This window comes from Scyliorhinus torazame, chromosome 1, assembly GCF_047496885.1.
Source record: "Scyliorhinus torazame isolate Kashiwa2021f chromosome 1, sScyTor2.1, whole genome shotgun sequence".
Classification (NCBI taxonomy): Eukaryota; Metazoa; Chordata; class Chondrichthyes; order Carcharhiniformes; family Scyliorhinidae; genus Scyliorhinus; species Scyliorhinus torazame.
Window position 1 is genome coordinate 176,970,134 of NC_092707.1, and position 18,507 is coordinate 176,988,640.

Consider the following 18,507-nt stretch of genomic DNA (forward strand, 5'->3'; position numbering starts at 1 on the left):
TCACCCCCACGCGCGCACTCACCCCCACGCGCGCACTCACCCCCACGCGCGCACTCACCCCCACACGCGCAATCACTCCCACGCGCGCACTCACCCCCAAACACTCGCTCAGTTCTTCGTTCACTCACCCAGTCTCGCCCACACACACGGTATCTCACACTCACTCACTCCCACACACACACTCACTCCCACACACACACTCACTCCCACACACATACACCTAATCACACTAACTCTGTCACACTCACCTTCTCAAACACATTCAATAATTAACTTACACACACACTCACTTAGCTTCTTGCACACTCTTTCATTCCTGCTCACTCAGTCTCACACACACTAATAGAGCAGCCCATGTCCAAATGCAGCAAGAGCTGGACAATATCCAGGCCTGGGCTGACAAGTGACAGGTTACATTTGCACCACATAAGTTCCAGGCAATGACCATCTCCTACAAGAGAGGATCTAACCACCATCTCTTGACATTCAATGGTATTACCATCGCTGAATCCCCCCACAATCAACATCCTGGGGGTTGCCATTGATCCGAAACTGAACGGGACTAACTAGCCATATTAATACTGTGGCTACCAGGGCTAGGAATCCTAGTGAGTAACTCACCTCCCAGAAAGCCTGTCCATCATCTACAAGGACCAAGTCAGGAGTTTTATGGAATATTCTCCACTTGCCTGGATGAGTGCAGCTCCAACTCAAGAAGTTTGATACCATCCAAGTCAAAGCAATCCGCTTGGTTGCTCCCGCTTCCACAAACATTCAAACCTTCTACCACCGACGAACAGTGGCAGCCGTGTGTACCATCCACAAGATGCACTGCAGGAACTCGCCAAGGTTCCTTAGACAGCACCTTCCAAACCCACAGCCACTACCATCTAGAAGGACAAGAACAGCAGAGACCTTGGAACCCCGCAACCTGGAGGTTCCCCTACAAGTCACTCAAATCAGGCCCCCCCTGCGACATGTTGCTCGCTAGCAGGAGGCAACCCACCACTGGCCGGTGGCGTGATCTACAGGTTCTGCCTCTGTCAATGGGATTTCCACTGGGAAACCCACAGCTGGAGTGCATTGTTGATGGGATCAGTATGTCCTGCTGGTGTGAACGGCCGCAGACCACACACATTATTTCTCTTTCACAGAACCATGATGATTCTGCCTGAATACCTTGAACTTACCCAAGTGCCCTGCTATAACCTCTTTAATAATGGCTTCTAACATTTTCCCGACAACAATAGCTAACCTGCAGATTCCATTTTCTGTCTCCCTCCCTTTTTGAATAATAGAGTTGCATTTGCTATCTTCCAATCTATTGGGAACTTTTCCCAATCCAGGGAATTTTAGAAAGTTAAAAATGCATCGAATATTTCACTAACCACTTCAAGACCTGAGGATGAAGTCCATCAGGACCCAGGTACTTGTTGGCCCCGCAGTTCCAACAATTTACTAAGTATCATTTCTCTGGTGATTGTAATTTTCCTGAGTTCTTCCCTCCTTTCCATTTCCTTATTTATCGTTGCGTCTGGGATGTTATTTGTACCCTCTGTCGTGAAAACTAGCGCAAAAGATGTGCTCAATTTTCTGCCATCTCCTTATTTTCCATGATCAATTCTCCAGACTCATTTTCTTTGGGCCAACGCTCACTTTGTTAACTCGTTTCTTTTAAAAATATTTATTGAAACTCTTCCTGCCCGTTTTTATGCCACACCAGTATATTTCATCTTTGAATTTTAATACAATTTTCAACTCATAAAATTGCAATTAAAAGACCAGAAAATATAGCATTGTCCCCTGCTGCATCTAACAATCTGGTCACTATGGAAAGATATTCTAATCAAGTGTAATTGGAGAACGCTTATATTTGGAAGGTGGAGAGTGCCCATTATTGTTTGCAGAGATTTGGTTACTGTACAGACTTGCTTGTGCTGCATAGCAGGCATAACTTGTTCTCAAATAATCCTGCGTGATTCTCCGTGATTACTACTAGAATGCAGGTATTTCCGGATGCAAATTTTAAAAGTTAACTCGGGACCTGGGCGTCACTGGAACTTGCCCATCCTTAATGATCAGCTTATTTTTTCTCTTACGCCACTACCATCATAGCAACGAATTACAGGGCGAATAAAGAGGCATGAGTTTAGGAATCTTCCGTCAGTACACAGCAGAGGAATCGTAAGTGTGCTGAAGGATAACACAAAATGGTAAGCGTTCCTTACTGATCATGACTTTATATTTCAGACTATTTCACATTTTAAAAACTGCTTTTAAGAAGGTGTGATAATCCTGGAAATGATTTCCTCTGACAAAAGGCAAGTGCATGAGCGATGATAATTTCATTCCCATGCGTTTTTGTGTGTCTGTGAGTATGTGTGTGTGGCCTGTGTGCGGTTTGTGTTTTGTGTGGTGTGTGTGTGTGGTGTGTTTGCTGCATGATGTTAGAACATAGAACACACAGTGCAGAAGGAGACCATTGGGCCCATCGACTCTGCACTGACCCACTTAAGCCGTCACTTCCACCTTATCCCCATAACCTAATAACCCCTCCTAACCTTTTTGGACACTAAGGGCAATTTGGCGTGGCCAATCCACCTAATCTGCACGTCTTTGGACTGTGCAAGGAAACCAGAGCACCCGGAGGAAACCCACGCAGACACTGGGAGAACGTGCAGACTCCGCACAGACAGTGACCCAGTGGGGAATCGATCCTGGGACCCTGGCGCTGTGAAGCCACAGTGCTAGCCACTTGTGCTACTGTGCTGCCCATAAACATGCCGTATTGGCATGTATTGTGGTGTTTGTATGGTGTGTTGTGGTGGTATCTATTCATTGATGTATTGGTACAGTGTGTTGTATGGTACAAGTGGCTGGTAGAGGAGCAATTGGATTTTGAGAGGTATGTTGTGTATGCCGTGTTGACATGATTTGCTGTATCGTGTAGATATGTTGGCTTTTGCTGAATGTAGTATTTATACGGTGTGTTGTTAATGTGTGTGTGGTGTGTGGTAGTCTGTGTTTTAAGGTGCTGATGCATAGTATATGTCGTATATGTATGGTGTGTGTGTAGTTTGCATTTCTATAATGTGTTGGTGATGGATGGTGTGTAAATTAAATGTTGATGTGCGCTGGGTGTGCTGTGTGTACGTTTTATGTTTGTAGTGTGTGCAGAGTGATGTAGGTGTGTAGTTGGAGGAATGGGTGACTCTTCAATGTGAATTCTGTATGGGAAATTACTTATTATCCTTTTCCTCTTCAATGCCACATGAAGCAACCCATTTCTATCACTGCATTACATCCAGCAGCTCATGTTCAGGGTTGTTTCTGTGTAGAAGAAGGTTTTTACACAGATAGATGTTAATCCGAATCCCAACTCCCTCCCAGGGGAACCAGCTAGATGTGAAAGATTGTTGGGGAGTTGGGGGGTGATGTGGAGGGGAGTGAGGTGGTGACCGGCTCCATTCCCATTAGACATGGGCACCATCCTGGAGGTTAACCTCAGCATTTGGAGATCTGAGCACTTATCTCTGCTTTCCGGACTCGGGATGAAATTGTCTCTGAGAAGAGAGGATAACATGTCCTGTAAATTCTGTCAAAGCTGTGACCCGACCCATATGTTCAGTTCTGGGATGGGGCAGGGAATGAGGTGGGACATATGACAGGGGCAGCACGGTAGCATTGTGGATAGCACAATTGCTTCACAGCTCCAAGGTCCCAGGTTCGATTCTGACTTGGGTCACTGTCTGTGCGGAGTCTGCACATCCTCCCCGTGTGTGCGTGGGTTTCCTCCCGGTGCTCCGGTTTCCTCCCACAGTCCAAAGATGTGCAGGTTAGGTGGATTGGCCATGATAAATTGCCCTTAGTGTTGGGTGGGGTTACTGGGCTATGGGAATAGGGTGGAGGTGTTGATCTTGGGTAGGGTGCTCTTTCTAAGAGCCGGTGCAGACTCGATGGGCCGAATGGCCTCCTTCTGCACTGTAAATTCTATGAAATCTATGACTCCATGTGACTTCGGATAGGGGACTGGATTCTCCGTTCCTGAGGCTCAGTGCTGACGGCAATAGAGGATCCGTGGTGTTTCATGATGGGAAATTAGCGCAAAACCCTCACCGATTCTGGTACCGGTGAGGGGCTAGCATCGGCGCTGCGTGAAACACCCGTGGAACGTGTGGAAAATGGTCGGAGAATCGCCGGGTCCCATGCTACATATGCGCAGGGCTGACAAGCTGCAGCTGCGCATGCCTACACCCGCACCGGGAAAAATGGCGCGGTCGCGCTGGACTGCATAGCCGCCCACCCCGACCCCACAGCCCTCCTCCTGGCCAGCCCCCACCACTCCCCCCAGCCCTGGCAGAAGCCCCCCTGGCCAGTGGTCCGGATCTTGGCCGAGTGCGGCGGGGCTGGACGCTCTCCGCACGCCCGCTCTCTCCTCAACCCGCATGCCTGGCTCCCGACTGCAGGGACTACATATGGCCCGCACCGTTGGGAACGCGGCCCATTTAGAGGCAGAGCATCATGGGTGGGCTGCTGATGACGTACCAACGGTGTTTGTGGCTGCGTGTGGCGCGCACCCGGTGACGGCAATTTGGAGGGGGTCGGAGCGTCGCAACGCGGTGTCAAACCGGTGCCTGCCCCGATTCCGGCGTCGCGCTATGGAGAATCTCCGCCCGATCGCAATTCCCGATTTCGCCGTCAGGCTATGGAGAATCCCGCCCTGGAAAACCAACGGTTATGAGTTGATTCTCACTAACTTTCTCGTTGAAAGCTGTATTAATTAAAATAATGAATGTTCAATTCTCTAATTCCTCCATTTAATTAAGGAGCATTTTATATCCAGAGACATCGAAGTTACAATTTAAGTGTGCACATTTAAAACAAATAATTCAAAATCTGCCAATTCTCTAATCTTGTAACCAAGACAATATTTGTTAGCACTGCAGTTAATATGGGTGTTGCTAGGCGCAGATACTGGATCAGACGTGTTCTGCATTAGAGCTACTTAATAAACAACCCATAGTCTTCAAGTCAGGAGTTTTGATTGATGAATGACACGTGAAATCCCAGGAAAGTTTTCACCGGACTCTTAGAACAAGATGCACAAAATATTCTAATTCCGAGGCCAGGGGTGCTATTTAATGGAAATGAAACAGAGTCCCATTTTGGGCCATGTTTAGCGGGGTGTTTCCTGGCACTTGCCGTGCCGAGAACGATCCTGCTATTGAACGGGACTCTGCTTCATTTTTGGGCCTCAGCAAGAAATAAATGGGTCATAATTCTAATGGTGCCCCGATTCCTGGAACCCCACTGCGGTCCCCAGACATCCCCTTCCCCAACCAATTAGGGGGTCCACAAGCCCCTCACACCCCACCACATAAGGGCAAGGCATCCCCGGGCCCCCCTCCTGCACTGAGGAGTTTGCGCATCGCAGTGTGATGTTTTAACATGGAATAATTCTGGACCTTCAGATGAGCTCACTCATGGAGTCCATCCCTTAAGATAGTGGGCCGCATCTCAATATCAAAGCGGATCTCTGATTGAGTAAAGAAATGGACAGTGAGCAGAAAGCCGTTAACAGTGATGGCACTAAACTGCTTAGCTACTGTTATGAATATTTGTTTTCTGTTTATTACTAACCAACTCCATATTTATTCACTTTCCAGAATACTGACTTGCAGAGAGGCCACAACAGAATGAGATATTTGCTTCCTGCTCTAATTGTATGGGGACAGCTCCTTCTTTCCGGTAGGTCACATCTAATGTACAGCAACACTTTTCATCAGTAACCCTAGTAAAATTCTGCTTGCATTTTTTGTAAACAACACTATTTGACGTTAATTGGCCCACTAAACAAGGCTTCACGGGCTTCTTGCTGCAAATGAAGGCTCGCCAGCCAATTCGTCGGAACTGCGCTTGCCAGCCCCCCGCTAAAAAGGTCGAGCAGCACTTAAAGAGCACTTGCACAGAAAACCCGAGTCAGCTCACAGCCATGGCGCCGAGAACACCGGCACCATGGTTCAGGGACGTTGGCTTGGGGAGGTACCTCGATGCAGTGGAGGCTGGGAGGGTTGTCCTGCTCCCCCGAGGCTACCTGCCACAGGGCAGCCACTGCTTCTTGGGATAAGGTGGCGGCTGTATGTTCGGGGAGTGTGACTGGCATTCAGTGTCGTAAGAAGGTCAATGACCTACCCCGGGGAGCACGGGTGAGTTGACACTAATGCCCCCAACCCCCTCACCCCCCGAGACCTTTCCGTCCCCATGAGAGCATCCACCCCACCAACCCTCCATGCGGCCCCCACATTCCATGTGGCCCCCAACCCTCCTTTCACCCCCCCCCTCTCTCTTCACCTCCCCAACTCTCCCTTCACACCCCCCTCCCTCTCTGTGTCTCCGCAGGAGAAGCTCTCCCACAAACTCCGGGAGAAGACCCAGACTGGCGGAGGGCTTGCCAGACATACAGATCCTCACCACCTTTGAGGAACGGGCCCTGGAGGTGACTGGGATGGCTGAGGACAAAGCGGTCACCAATGCAGAGGTTGGCGGAAGACGCAGAGGTGAGGATCCACCGGGCCCCACCCGGTGGACCTGTCAATTGTTATTGCCATACTGACTGACCCATCCCTCCCACTGACCACACGTCCTGATGGAGATGATATGGAGCATTCTCCAGCCGACAGTGCAGTCTCAGCCTGGGTCGCTCCCTCTCCAGCTTCCCAGGAGAAGATCTCAGAGGTGAGCTCCGAAGGAGCCACGATTGACACGTCACAGCTGTCGTCCCCACCCTTCACCATCGCGGATACACACACCTCTGTGGGCAATGTTTGTGGTCAGGCATCTGGGGCACAATCTGGTGAGCACCACACAGCTGCTGATGTACATCAGGTGGAGGCAGGAACCCTCAGGCGAAACAGCAGTCGGAGGTCTGCTGGCTCCCAGGACCCAGCTGGGTCCCAGCCTGCTGCTGAGCCTCCGGAACAGAGTTACCCGGAGCTGATGGAGAGAATAGGGAGCAGCGGGGACATTCAGAGGGAGATATCAGCAACACTCCAGCAGATCCATATCTGCTTGGAGGAGTCTCAGAGGCTGTTACTGGCAATGAGTGGCACCGAGGCCAACACTGCTGGGGTGGTGACCGCTGTGGAGAGCCTGGTGCACAACGTCAGCACCAAGAGTGAAGGTGTCTAAGGCATCGAGCAGTCGGTGACGGCCATGGCTGAGGGTCTCGGCAGAATGTCCGACTTGCCGGAGGATGTCACCCAGTACCAGGCCGACCTTGATGGGGTTCTGTGGGGCATGTCCCGCTCTCAGATGGGAATAGCCGAGGCGCTGCAGAGCTTGTTCCAGTCACTGAGGAGCATTGCCGAGGGCGTTGACACCATGGTGCAGATGTCGGGGAGTGGCCAGGGCTGGCAGAGCCAGATGACGCAGGGACAGCCAGGGCTGAACCAGCTGTCCCTCTATCCCGAGGTGAACCCTGGGGCCATATGGGTACTGAGTGGGAGGAGGGGGCACTGGGAGCCAACCTGGACCCGCCCCATGGATTGGGGATGGTGGCCACCAACCCCCCCCGAGTTCCACCCCTCTGATGAAGCTGCGATGGACTAGGCCACGTCCTAGTTGCAGTGGGCGGGTATGAAGGCCTCTAGCCCCTGCTGGTCCGCCACCACCTCATCATCCTGGTCCTTCTCCTCCTCGGAGGTGGGCACATGCTCCTCATCCCCAACCTCCAGCTTGTCACCCGCTGCTGTGCCAGGTTGTGGAGGACATAGCAGTCCACCACAAAGTGGGTAACCCTCCCGGGGGTGTACTGCAGAGCATCACCGAAGTGGTTGAGGCATCGGAACTGCATTTTGAGCAGATCGATGCACCACTCAATGACAGCCTGGGCGGCCTCATGGACCTCGTTGCACCGGATCTCCATTTCGGTCACCAAGCTCCATACTGGCATCATTAGTCAGATCTTCAGCGGATACCCTATATCCCCCAAGAGCCAGCCCCCCATCCTGGGGTCGTCCTCGAAGAGGCTGGAGATGTCTGACTGCCCCAGGATGTAACTGTCATGGACACTCTCTGGGAAGCATGCACACACGTGCATGATTTTCATATGGTGGTCGCATATGAGCTCTATGGTCAGGGAGTGGAACCCCTTCCTATTAAATTAGAGCATTCCCAGATGGCCTGGTGAGCACAAGGAGATTTGTGTGGAGTCTATCAGTCACTGGACCTGGGGCATCCTGGCGATGGTGGAGAATCCTGCTGCCCGGGCATCCTGTTGGGTTTGGTCTATGTCAAAGTTGATATAGTTTTCCACTCGGGCAAACAGGGCATCCGTGACCTGTCGGATGCACCTGTGGGCTGTGGCCTGCGAGATGCCACACAGGTCCCGCTCAAACCCTGGAAGGGTCCTGAGGCATAAAGGTTCAGGGCTGCGATAACCTTGACGGTCATCAGGAAAGGGTGTCCTCCTTCTCCACGTGGTGCCAAGTCTGCAAGGACACCATCACCTTGTTGAGGCAGAGCCTCCTGCGGCACATGCTGTCCGACATTTGTTCAAATGACCAGCGATGCCTGTACACCTTGGGCCACCCCGGGCCACCCCCTCTGGGTCCCTCCCTCGCCTGACGGGCGGCTGGGCCCTCAGGATGTGAGGCAGCACGAGGACCGACACCTCGAGCATCTCCTGACGCTGCTGGTTCCACTGTCTCTGGTGTCTGGCCGCCCGGCCTAGCAACAGCACCACTAGGGCAAGTTCTGTAGGGTCCAAAATGCCATCCATACCGTTCAATATCTGTATGGCATACAGGGTGGGAGAGTGTGTTAGACTGACAACAGCGGTGCCTCCCACCCCGGGAACTCTCCATTCCCCCATTGATTCCCTTCCACCCGGAATGCCCTGCCACGCACTCCCAGCCGTAGTGGGCTCCACTCACTGAACCCCAGACCCTGTATCCCAGGCACCCGCTCACAACGTCACCTAGACCGGGCGCTGGTCCCCTCCTCGATGCACTCATATACCCTCCAGCTGTGTCCCATCGCCTGGGTGTCTGGATTGTTGACTGCTGTGTGTGTGGTGTCGCCTCCCGCAGTGTTCAGGCACAGTGTCCAAGCATCACGGTCTGATTAGGATGCTAGGCAATGACTCCCATATGTTACATGGCCCACCCACCTACGGGAACCCACTTGGGTTGTGTGAAGTGCTCAATTTCCTATTAGTGATAGCCTTCAGCCGCACGGCCAGAGGCCTCGGCAGTCAGTGGGGGTTATGGGTGGTCGGTGCAACAGACTGGAAGGGAAAGAGTTTCCCCAGAATGGATACACACGATCCAGGGGTTGGCATGGTTACCCCACCAGTCCCCCCCCCCCCCCCCACACACTCCATTATGGCCTATCCCTGCAGAGGGTCCTCCCCTCCCCCCCACTCAGCCAGGGGTCTCCTCCCCCTCAGCCCCAGCCTAGCGTCCCCCACCACACGGCGAGCACTGGGGCGGCATGTCCAGCACCCTTAGGCTCTTTCCCTGTAAGCAAAACTGGCTACTCACCTCTCGGCTCACGCAGAAGCCTTTCTGTCAGGTTCATGTTTTTCAAAAGGAATACTAATCGGTGCCAGCGTGACCTCTTGCTGGGGAGGCTGCTGAATGACGGGAGGACGTTGGATATGGGGTGGCTTTTGTTAATTGTATGGAAATATGGCTCAAGTGGTGATAATTGGTTTCTCGCCATGCTGTGACGAGATCCTGATTTCGCCTACGGGTGTGGGCCGTTTGGAGCCTGGCGCGGTTCTCGTTTTCGGCCTCTCCCGCTATTCACCGGCCTCGTTTCGCTCGAGCGTGAGTGCAACGAGCCTGAGAATCATGCCCATTGAAACTGGGAGAACAGTGTAATGTTCAGAAATGCTCAAAGTGGTTACTGTAAAATGTTGGTGAACTTGCATTGTTATCACTAATTTTAGTATCCTTCAACTGATCACTACTTATATGGTGTTAGCTTTCCAGACAAAATGTTGATAGGTGTGTAATCTTCCCATTCTTGAACATTGTGGCAGGGTTGCTTTTCAATAATCATGTTAAAGTTGGGAGGTTTTGCGGGACTATCACTTGCCCATTAATCTCCTGAATTATGTAGTTTAGAGAGAGCACAGAAACACATGTCTGGAGTAAAACATAGCAAGTCAATGTGATTAATATCAATCCTGGGGAATATTCTGACTGTTTATTATAACTGATGGTAGTTGTCGTCAAAGCTCATGTTCAACTTTAAATGCTGTCTGATCTGGGTTAGTCTAATGATTCTTTTAGATTTCAAGGATCTATTTCTGCTTTTGCCATAGTTCCATTTAGAATGGTACAACACACCAGCATTGAGTTATATATTGCTGGTTCTTCAGTATCTTGTACTCATTTAAGTGAAGATGCGCACACATGGTTAAACAGCCATACTTTATATTATAAAGTTTAGAAAGTTGGCTTTATGCCAACTACTACTGTGAAGCCTGAAGAGAACATGGTCACCTGTCCGAGGAGGTCAAATACCATTTGCTTGAATTGGATGCAACAAAAGATTGACAACTCCACCCCCCAGTGCTACTGCAGGTTTTGCTTCGATGTGGCTGGTTACTTATCGTATTTAGCTACTGTCCTACTGTATTTAGAAAGCTGATTTATGATCTGATCAGATACTTTAACTAACAGATCAGCTGTCTCAAACAATAGTGTATGACAAAGTTAAAATGTTATTTTACCGGTTTTCCAGGTGCAATTGATGACACTGAGCTGGAGACAACATTAATAGGCATCCACCATCAAAGTATTGTCCTCGGATGCCGTTTTACTACTCACGATGATTTCCTATTGGAAAGTCTTGTAATCACCTGGCAACGTGTTGAGCACAATGAGGTGGTGCACAGTTATTACTATGGCAAGGACCAAACCAGTCATCAGAGTGAACAATATTCAGGCAGAACGAGTCTATTACCAGAGGAATTTAAACATGGCAATGCGTCACTGAAACTGGAAGGAGTGAGAGCTGAGGATGCTGGACAGTACATATGTTTTGTCAGCACTATATCTGGAAGTGTCAAAGAGACAGTTTTATTAAAGTTTGCAGGTAAATAGGCTTTACGGCTTTATATTTTCCTAATTGTGGATAAATGCTAAGTAGATTTGTGGAAACATGATTTTATTGTGACCAAACATCATGTGATAATACATTTAAAAGCCTATGTGGAGAATATTTGTGTTGCAATGAACACAACAAATTGAAATGAATGTATCTAAAATTGTTATAAATCAAACATAATGCAGTTAATGTGGGGAATTAAAAGTCCAGATATAAATGGAAAATAGTTTGAATGTTACAAAGACTGATCAGGATTGTGGGCATTTTTTAATGATCTAACATAAACCCTTTGTAGGGGAAGGGTAACAGGCTGCGGAATTTTGAAGCTTCCTTTCCTTCCAGAATATTTGTTCACTCATGAACAATGCCCTTGGTGTCCAAAACTTTATCACAAACAATTGCACTGACATGTCTTTGTCGGTTCTCATGTCAAATCCTTGCCCATACCAAAGGCTCCCCAGCAGACGAATACATCCCACCATCTGCCCTTCTCAGACTGTCACAGTGGTGTGTGACCTTCATCACCAAGTTGCCAGGTGTCTTTGGTTTCTCCCCTTATGCATCTGAAGCTTTCTCCTTCCCCAAGTACCTGTCCTTGTTCTACATCACCGCACCCCGAACTCCATGCTGGGTTCTCACCGAGGATCCTCACACCTTTTCTTCCTCAGCTCCTATGGTAAGCAACTCCTTATACCTGGCAATTTTCATCTCCATTCCCCTTGCCCTATTCCATTTGATTTCACTGCCATTTGTCCTGTAATAACTTCTCATTCCTTAGAAACTTTTCTACCCATACACAAAGCCACCCCTGGTGTGTTGGGTGCTCTGGATCCGTGGAACACATACAGGCTACCAACACTTAAAATAGAACAACATTATTTTATTAAGCTAGAAACTGTTGAACATACTTTCACTGTGGGTGAACACGATGTTAGATTAAACTAAAGACCTATGCCTATCCTAACCAGATGGTGACGATCTGTGCTGTAAGCTGTAAGCTCTGTCCTTCTGAGAGGCTGAATCCCGAATGAGCGGGAAAACTGATGCCCTCTGTCTTTATAGTGAATGTGCTCTAACTGGTGATTGGCTGCGGTTTTGTGTGTGTTGATTGGTCTTGCTGTGTGTCCATCAGTGTGTGTGTGTGTGCACCATGATATACTGGTGTACAACCCCCAGTTCATGGGCGGGAGTTTCCGTTGGCTGATGCCAAAATCATGAAGCGCGATTGGATGACGAATAGGTTCCGATGCTAAAATCGTGACGGGCACCAATTTGACGGCAAATTGCAATTCTCCGTCACTTCGACAGCGGCGTCAATGCGTTCCGGAATGCATGTACGGTAAACACTGTTTGCATGTCATTAGCGGGCCCGACATGGTATTTACCGGAGCCTCTGCAGTGCTCCGCCTCTGATGGGGCAAGTTCCCAGCGGCGCAGTTCACTTGTGCTTTTAAAAATCATGAAACCGGCGTCATGGCAGCTGAGGGAGAGAGAGGAGGTACGGAAAGTGTCCAACATCACCATAGTTTGATGACAGTTGTGACGCTGGCTAGGGGCTTCTGCCAGGACCAGGGGGGAGTAGCAGGGGTGGCCAGGATGTGGGCTGTGGGATTGGGATGGATAAGCATGGAACACCATTGCTGCAGCCGGCAAGGCAGCCATGCAGCTGCACATGCCGCTAAAAGCCCACTGTGAACTTACAGCCATGGGTCGTATAGGTACCCTCTGGCCCCAGCCAACTCATCAGCTGTATGGGCTCAATCCAGCACAACCAGTGCCATCTTGTTGACTGGGATGAGGGTGTGTGGGGAGTGAAGTGTTTATATGCAGATGCAGCTTGTCAGCCTCCTGAGTGTCAATCACCGACCCGGCGAATCCCGCACCGTCTTTCATTGGAATCGATTGTGTTCCATGTGGAACCAATGCTAGCCCCTCCACAGTTGCTGAATCGATCCAGGTTCGGTGCCAGTTTTGCTGTCATGGAAGTCCACAAATTCTATGTTGACGTCAACACTCAGTCTCAGAAACGGAGAATCTCTCCCCACAAGTTCCCGATCTCTGAATAGGAGCTATTTTCAACTCAAAAAGTTATCTCTCTCCACAGAATCTACCAGACCTGCTGGGCTTTTCCAGCACTTTCTACTTTTATTACACAGCCACCCTCTTGACCTTGCCATCTCACATGGCCTCTCCAGTCTTGTGGTCTCAATCACAGACAAGGTCATCTCCAACCACTCTCTTGTATTGCTCGCCACGCACATCTCATCACACCTTGCCATCCCACTTCCTATGGCATCAGCTGTCCTTCACTGATCTCAGTTAAAATTAGATGTGGAGAAGCTACCCAAAGCTATCATTAGGGGTAGGGTGAGAAATGCAACAAATATGAACTGATCAGAAAGCCGACACGGTCAGGTCTGGTTAACCTGACTGAGTTTTTTGAAGAGGCCACTAATGCAGTTGATAAAATGTCTTTGGAGTGTCTATGCACCCAATGAGGTTCAACCAAAGAGATTAACAGAAGAAAGTGAACGTGTACAGAATTTAGATAGCCTTCTGACTTGACTTGGAAATTGATTGGGAGGTAGGAGACAAATAGTGGGGATAAAGGGAGTGCAACCTGATTGGCAGGATATGACTGCAAAATGTATGTGGAGATTTATAATGTTGCATTATTACTTGTAATGTGTAGTTCTGTGTGAACAGACGGGACTTTGCTTTGTTGCATGGCTGATTTTACGACGTGTATCTATATCTAGATTATATCTTGATACGATTCACAAATTATTTAGTATCAGCAAATGCAAATTTCTGTTACTTCTGAGTAATCCAAGCTATTCTACTTTATAATCCACAGCTTACTACAAGGACACACAACTGCTGATCAAACTCCAGCCATCTAGTTCGACCTTCATTCTAGAATCTCAAGGTTATCCTGAGGCATCCGTCCTCTGGTACTGTGCAGAAGATAAAAATGTGCTCCTCAAGCCTAATACTTCATTTGTTACAAGTGAAGATGGTCTCTACTTACTCCGGAGTGTTCTTGAAGTTGATCATGCAAAGACAAATTGTAACCATACAGTTGAAATTCACAACAACCTTGTTAACCAGACTGTTACCAGGAAGTTCAACCTGCTTTTACCTCGTAAGTTCTTATTTTAGTGGGTTTCCTGAGCATGAACACACTGGGACTTATGACTTAGGCATATTTCGTTTCCAAGATTTTATTTTCCTGTAGAAATTCATATAGGAGGTCAACCTTCCCAATATATATTATCAGAGCAGTGATTTATAAACAAAGATAAACAAACTTATAAACATAGCACAGTTTCCTATCCACAACTTTCAATGGATGTAAAATCATATTGACTGTGACCTATTTAAAAAAATATTTGCTCCTGATCTGTATTTCCCATAGCCCTGATTCTGTGCTGGGGACATACTTTCATAGAGTTGTCACGTCAATTGCAAAAAAGAACATTGTAACTTTTATCTCTGAATAAAACATGAATCATTTTTGGGACACATTCACTGAAGCTGCATCATTCAAAGACTTGAGATCATGGGCAGAATTTTGACAGTGGTTTCTCCTGGTCTCCCACTGTAACTTCAGCAGAAACCTTAAAGTGGTGTAAATGAAGTTGAGGTGTGAAAATAGGAGACACCCCTGGGAAATTCCAGATGCATAGAACAAGTGGTCACATGATGCCGTGATGACACAGCTATTTAAAGGGTCACATGTCGAGTGTGGGAGTTCTTCCTGGGAGGGCGGGCAGATCTGCTCAGCGTACTGAATAAATTGTTGTTGTTGTAAGTCTTTGGTCGTCCGTCATTAGAACTAAGCACTTCTACACACATGTTTTGAAAAAGTAATTTAATATATCTAATGAATATTTCATATTTTTCTCTTTTTCACTTTCAAAATAAGGCATTCAGGAAGATAACACTGACAAGAGATGGTGTATTATTCTCGGCTGCTGCATACTGGCATTTGCAGCAATTATCGTTCTGATATTGGTAATATATAAACATCAAGAAAGAAAAACAGGAGGAAAAACAAAGCCTGGATTTATATGAATGATTCCATGAATGAAATTGTGACTTTTGTTCATTCTCAATAAGTGGCATCGTCAGCATTTTATTGTTGGTCCAACGTAGTCCTTCAGAAGGTGGTGACAAACCTTCTTCTTCAACTGCTGCTGTCAATGTGGCAAAGACGCTTCCATGGTGCTGTTCGATTGGCAATCTAGGACTTTGACCCAGCCACAATGAATGAACAGATGTCGTAATCCAGATGGAAAGGGAAAGGGAGGCAGTGTTTTTTCCAGGCACCTGACCTTCCAGATGTTGGAAGTTGCAGGAGGTGCAGCAGATGAAGAAGCGCACCCTGTGGATACTACACACTGCAACCATGGTACATCACCGGTGTATTACATGTAATGCTGAGAATGACGTTATGCTGAGAGTAACCTATCACTGAAGAATAGACCAAGTTTCTAAACTCAAGATCTGCAATCATTTTATGAGTGGCACAGCAGTGGATGTTATGTAGCAGTTATTCTCTGCTTTCTCGTCTCATATTTTTCCAAAACATGTGTCGCAGAGATAAAAATGCAGTATTTGTTTAAGCCTGGGAGCAAGTAGCAGTGAGAAAGTTCTGAATAGCTTTGCAGTTCAGAAAAATGAAGATGAGGTTCAAGTGCAAGGATGTGAAGTGATCAGTCAATTGATCATTTCAGATTATTTGTTGACGTCCAACAGTGCTATTCATGGATAGAAACACACTTGACTCTTTTGGACTTTGGCAGACGACACCTCCGACTATAACCTTCATCTTGCATATGATTTTTATGGTGCAACTTAAACATCCAATGAATTTTCAGTCTTCCCCAAGATTCTTGTAGCTATTTCTTAGCAAAAGCCTGAGTTAGAATTGTGGGCAGCACAGTAGCACAGTGGGCAGCACTTTTGCTTCACAGCTCCAGGGTCCCAGGTTCGATTCCCGGCTTGGGTCACTGTCTGTGTGGAGTCTGCACGTTCTCCTCGTGTGTGCGTGGGTTTCCTCCGGGTGCTCTGGTTTCCTCCCACAGTCCAAAGATGTGCATATTAGGTGGATTGGCAAATATAAATTGCCCTTCGTGTCCAGAAAGGTTAGGTTGGGTTACAGGAATAGGGTGGAGACGTGGGCTTAAGTAGGATGTTCTTTCCAAGGGTCGGTGCAGACTTGATGGGACGAATGGTCTCCTTCTGCGCTGTAAATTCTATGATTCCAACATGTAAATATCTGTGGTTAGCTGCACTTTTTCAATGCCTGGAGTTATTTTAAATTTGATTGGTTCCTGCTAACCAGGTGAGCAATAGTTATCTAAATGGACCAATCACAAAGCAAAAAGTAAGAATCTTCACATGGAAGAAAATCAGAGAGGGCTGGGAAATGAATAATGACCGAATAAGGCCTGAATTTCCATCCTTTTTTTAAATTTAGCATACCCAATTCATTCACCTACCCTTCAGATCTTTTGGGTTGTGGGGGCGAAACACACGCAAACACGGGGAGAATGTGCAAACGCCACACGGACAATGACCCAGAGCAGGGATCAAACCTGGTACCTTGGCGCCGTGAGGCAGCAGGGCTACTCACTGCGCCACCGTGCTGCCTTTTTCATCCTTGAGGCGGGTAGCGGGAATCTGGAAAATTCTGGGTTTGGCACGCCCACCTCGGGAGGAATTGCCCGCGAAGGCTGGATCTTCATTCCAGCAGATGTGTGTGGGCTGGAGCCGGGCCAGCTAGCCCGGGAAGATGTTTGGAGGCAGCCACAGTGGCTGTTTAAAATTGAGCCTCATGACGCCTGCTCTGCTGAGAGCTGAGGGAACTATTACGCTTGTTGATAAAGGGTCTGGAGGACAGATGCTTTTATCAGCTTGGAGCAAAAATATATTTTGTCAGCAAAGGGGAAAGTTATCAATGAATCACTTTTTTCCAAAGTTTTTTTACACATCCTACTGTCACTTCAGGGGTTATTGGGTCTAGACATTGTACAGTGGGGTGGTGCCCGTAATGCTATTTACATTTTGGTTAGCTTTTTATTATTGTTCAGTTGCAAACGCTTCGGCCATGGGTTGTTCCTTCTTCCCCTTCTTTCTTTCTCTTATCACCTTGCTGTGTTTGCTGTGGCCATTGTCCTCCCCTATGCTTCCCCCCCATTTGTGTTCCCTTCTCTTTTCTCCCTCTGGTTCCCCTCTATTGTTTCCCAGCACTTCTCCCCATGAAGAGATCTGGCTGGTCTGATACCCCGAAGACCACCACTTTCGGGCATGGCTCCACCCTCATGCCCACCACTTTGGACGTTGCCTCGAAGAAGGCTGTCCAGTACCCAGCATGCCTGGGGCAAGGCCAGAACATATGGCGTGGTTGGCCTGGCCTCCTGGGCCCCGTTCACATCTAACCCCCACCTCCACGAAGAACCTGCTCATTCTGGTCAAGTGGGCTCTATGTACCACTTCTAGTGGCGTTAGGTTGAGTCTTGAGGATGTGGAGGTGGAGTTGACCGCATGTAGTGCTTCGCTCCAGATTCCCCACCCTATTTCAAACCCCAGGTGTTAATCCATTTCCTCTTTGTCGCATCCAGTTCGGTGTTGGCCCTCTCTATCAGTTGGTATATATCGCTACAGTGCCCTCTGTGTCCAGTCGTTCTTCTAATAGCGTCTGTCACGATGGTCGTGGGTACGTCCTTGTCTCCTTTTTAAGCTGCAGGTATCTGAGTTTGCTGCCCCCTGCTAGCTGAAATCTCTCCGTCAGTTTGTCCAGTGTTGTTACCCTGCCGTCAGTGTATAGAGAGATCCCTGACTGTCAATGTCTCCCCGTCCTGTCTCCATCTGTTAAAGGTGGCGTCAGTGAGTGCTGGTGTGAATCTGTGGTTATTGCTGATGAGGGTTTTGTCCGACATTTCGGTCAGTCCGAATTGCTGCCGCTGTTGGTTCCAGGTCTGGAGTGTAGCTACCACCATTGCTAGAGTGTTTTTGGGTGGGGATGGGCCCCTGGCAGGAGGCCTCTCTCTCTCTTGTCTCTTCCCCCCCCCCCCCCCCCCCCCCCCCCCCCCGGCAAACGGGCAGACCCTTGGCCTTCTTCACTCGTACCCTCCATTCTTCCGAAATCCGCCACTCCTCAGTCGAAAAGGAGGCCCAGGCCATAGTAGAAGCTGTGCGACATTTTAGGCATTACCTGGCCGGCAGGAGATTCACTCTCCACACGGACCATTTCATGTTTGATAATGTACAGCGGGGCAAGATTAAAAAACGACAAGATCTTGCGATGGAGGATCGAACTCTCCACCTACAACTACGAGATCTTGTATCGTCCCGGGAAGCTAAACAAGCCTCCTGACGCCC

At 48.5% G+C, this 18,507-nt stretch overlaps 1 protein-coding gene across 1 annotated transcript; it reads left to right on the top strand.

Annotated features, from left to right (window-relative positions):
• Positions 1–1,978: 1,978 nt before the first annotated feature.
• On the top strand, positions 1,979–18,206 carry LOC140417736 (CD276 antigen-like). The gene is made up of 5 exons (XM_072501229.1): positions 1,979–2,213; positions 5,667–5,748; positions 10,753–11,106; positions 13,976–14,263; positions 15,047–18,206. The coding sequence occupies exons 1-5, from the start codon at positions 2,211–2,213 to the stop codon at positions 15,193–15,195; spliced, it is 876 nt and encodes a 291-aa protein (XP_072357330.1). The 5' UTR covers positions 1,979–2,210; the 3' UTR covers positions 15,196–18,206.
• Positions 18,207–18,507: the final 301 nt, after the last annotated feature.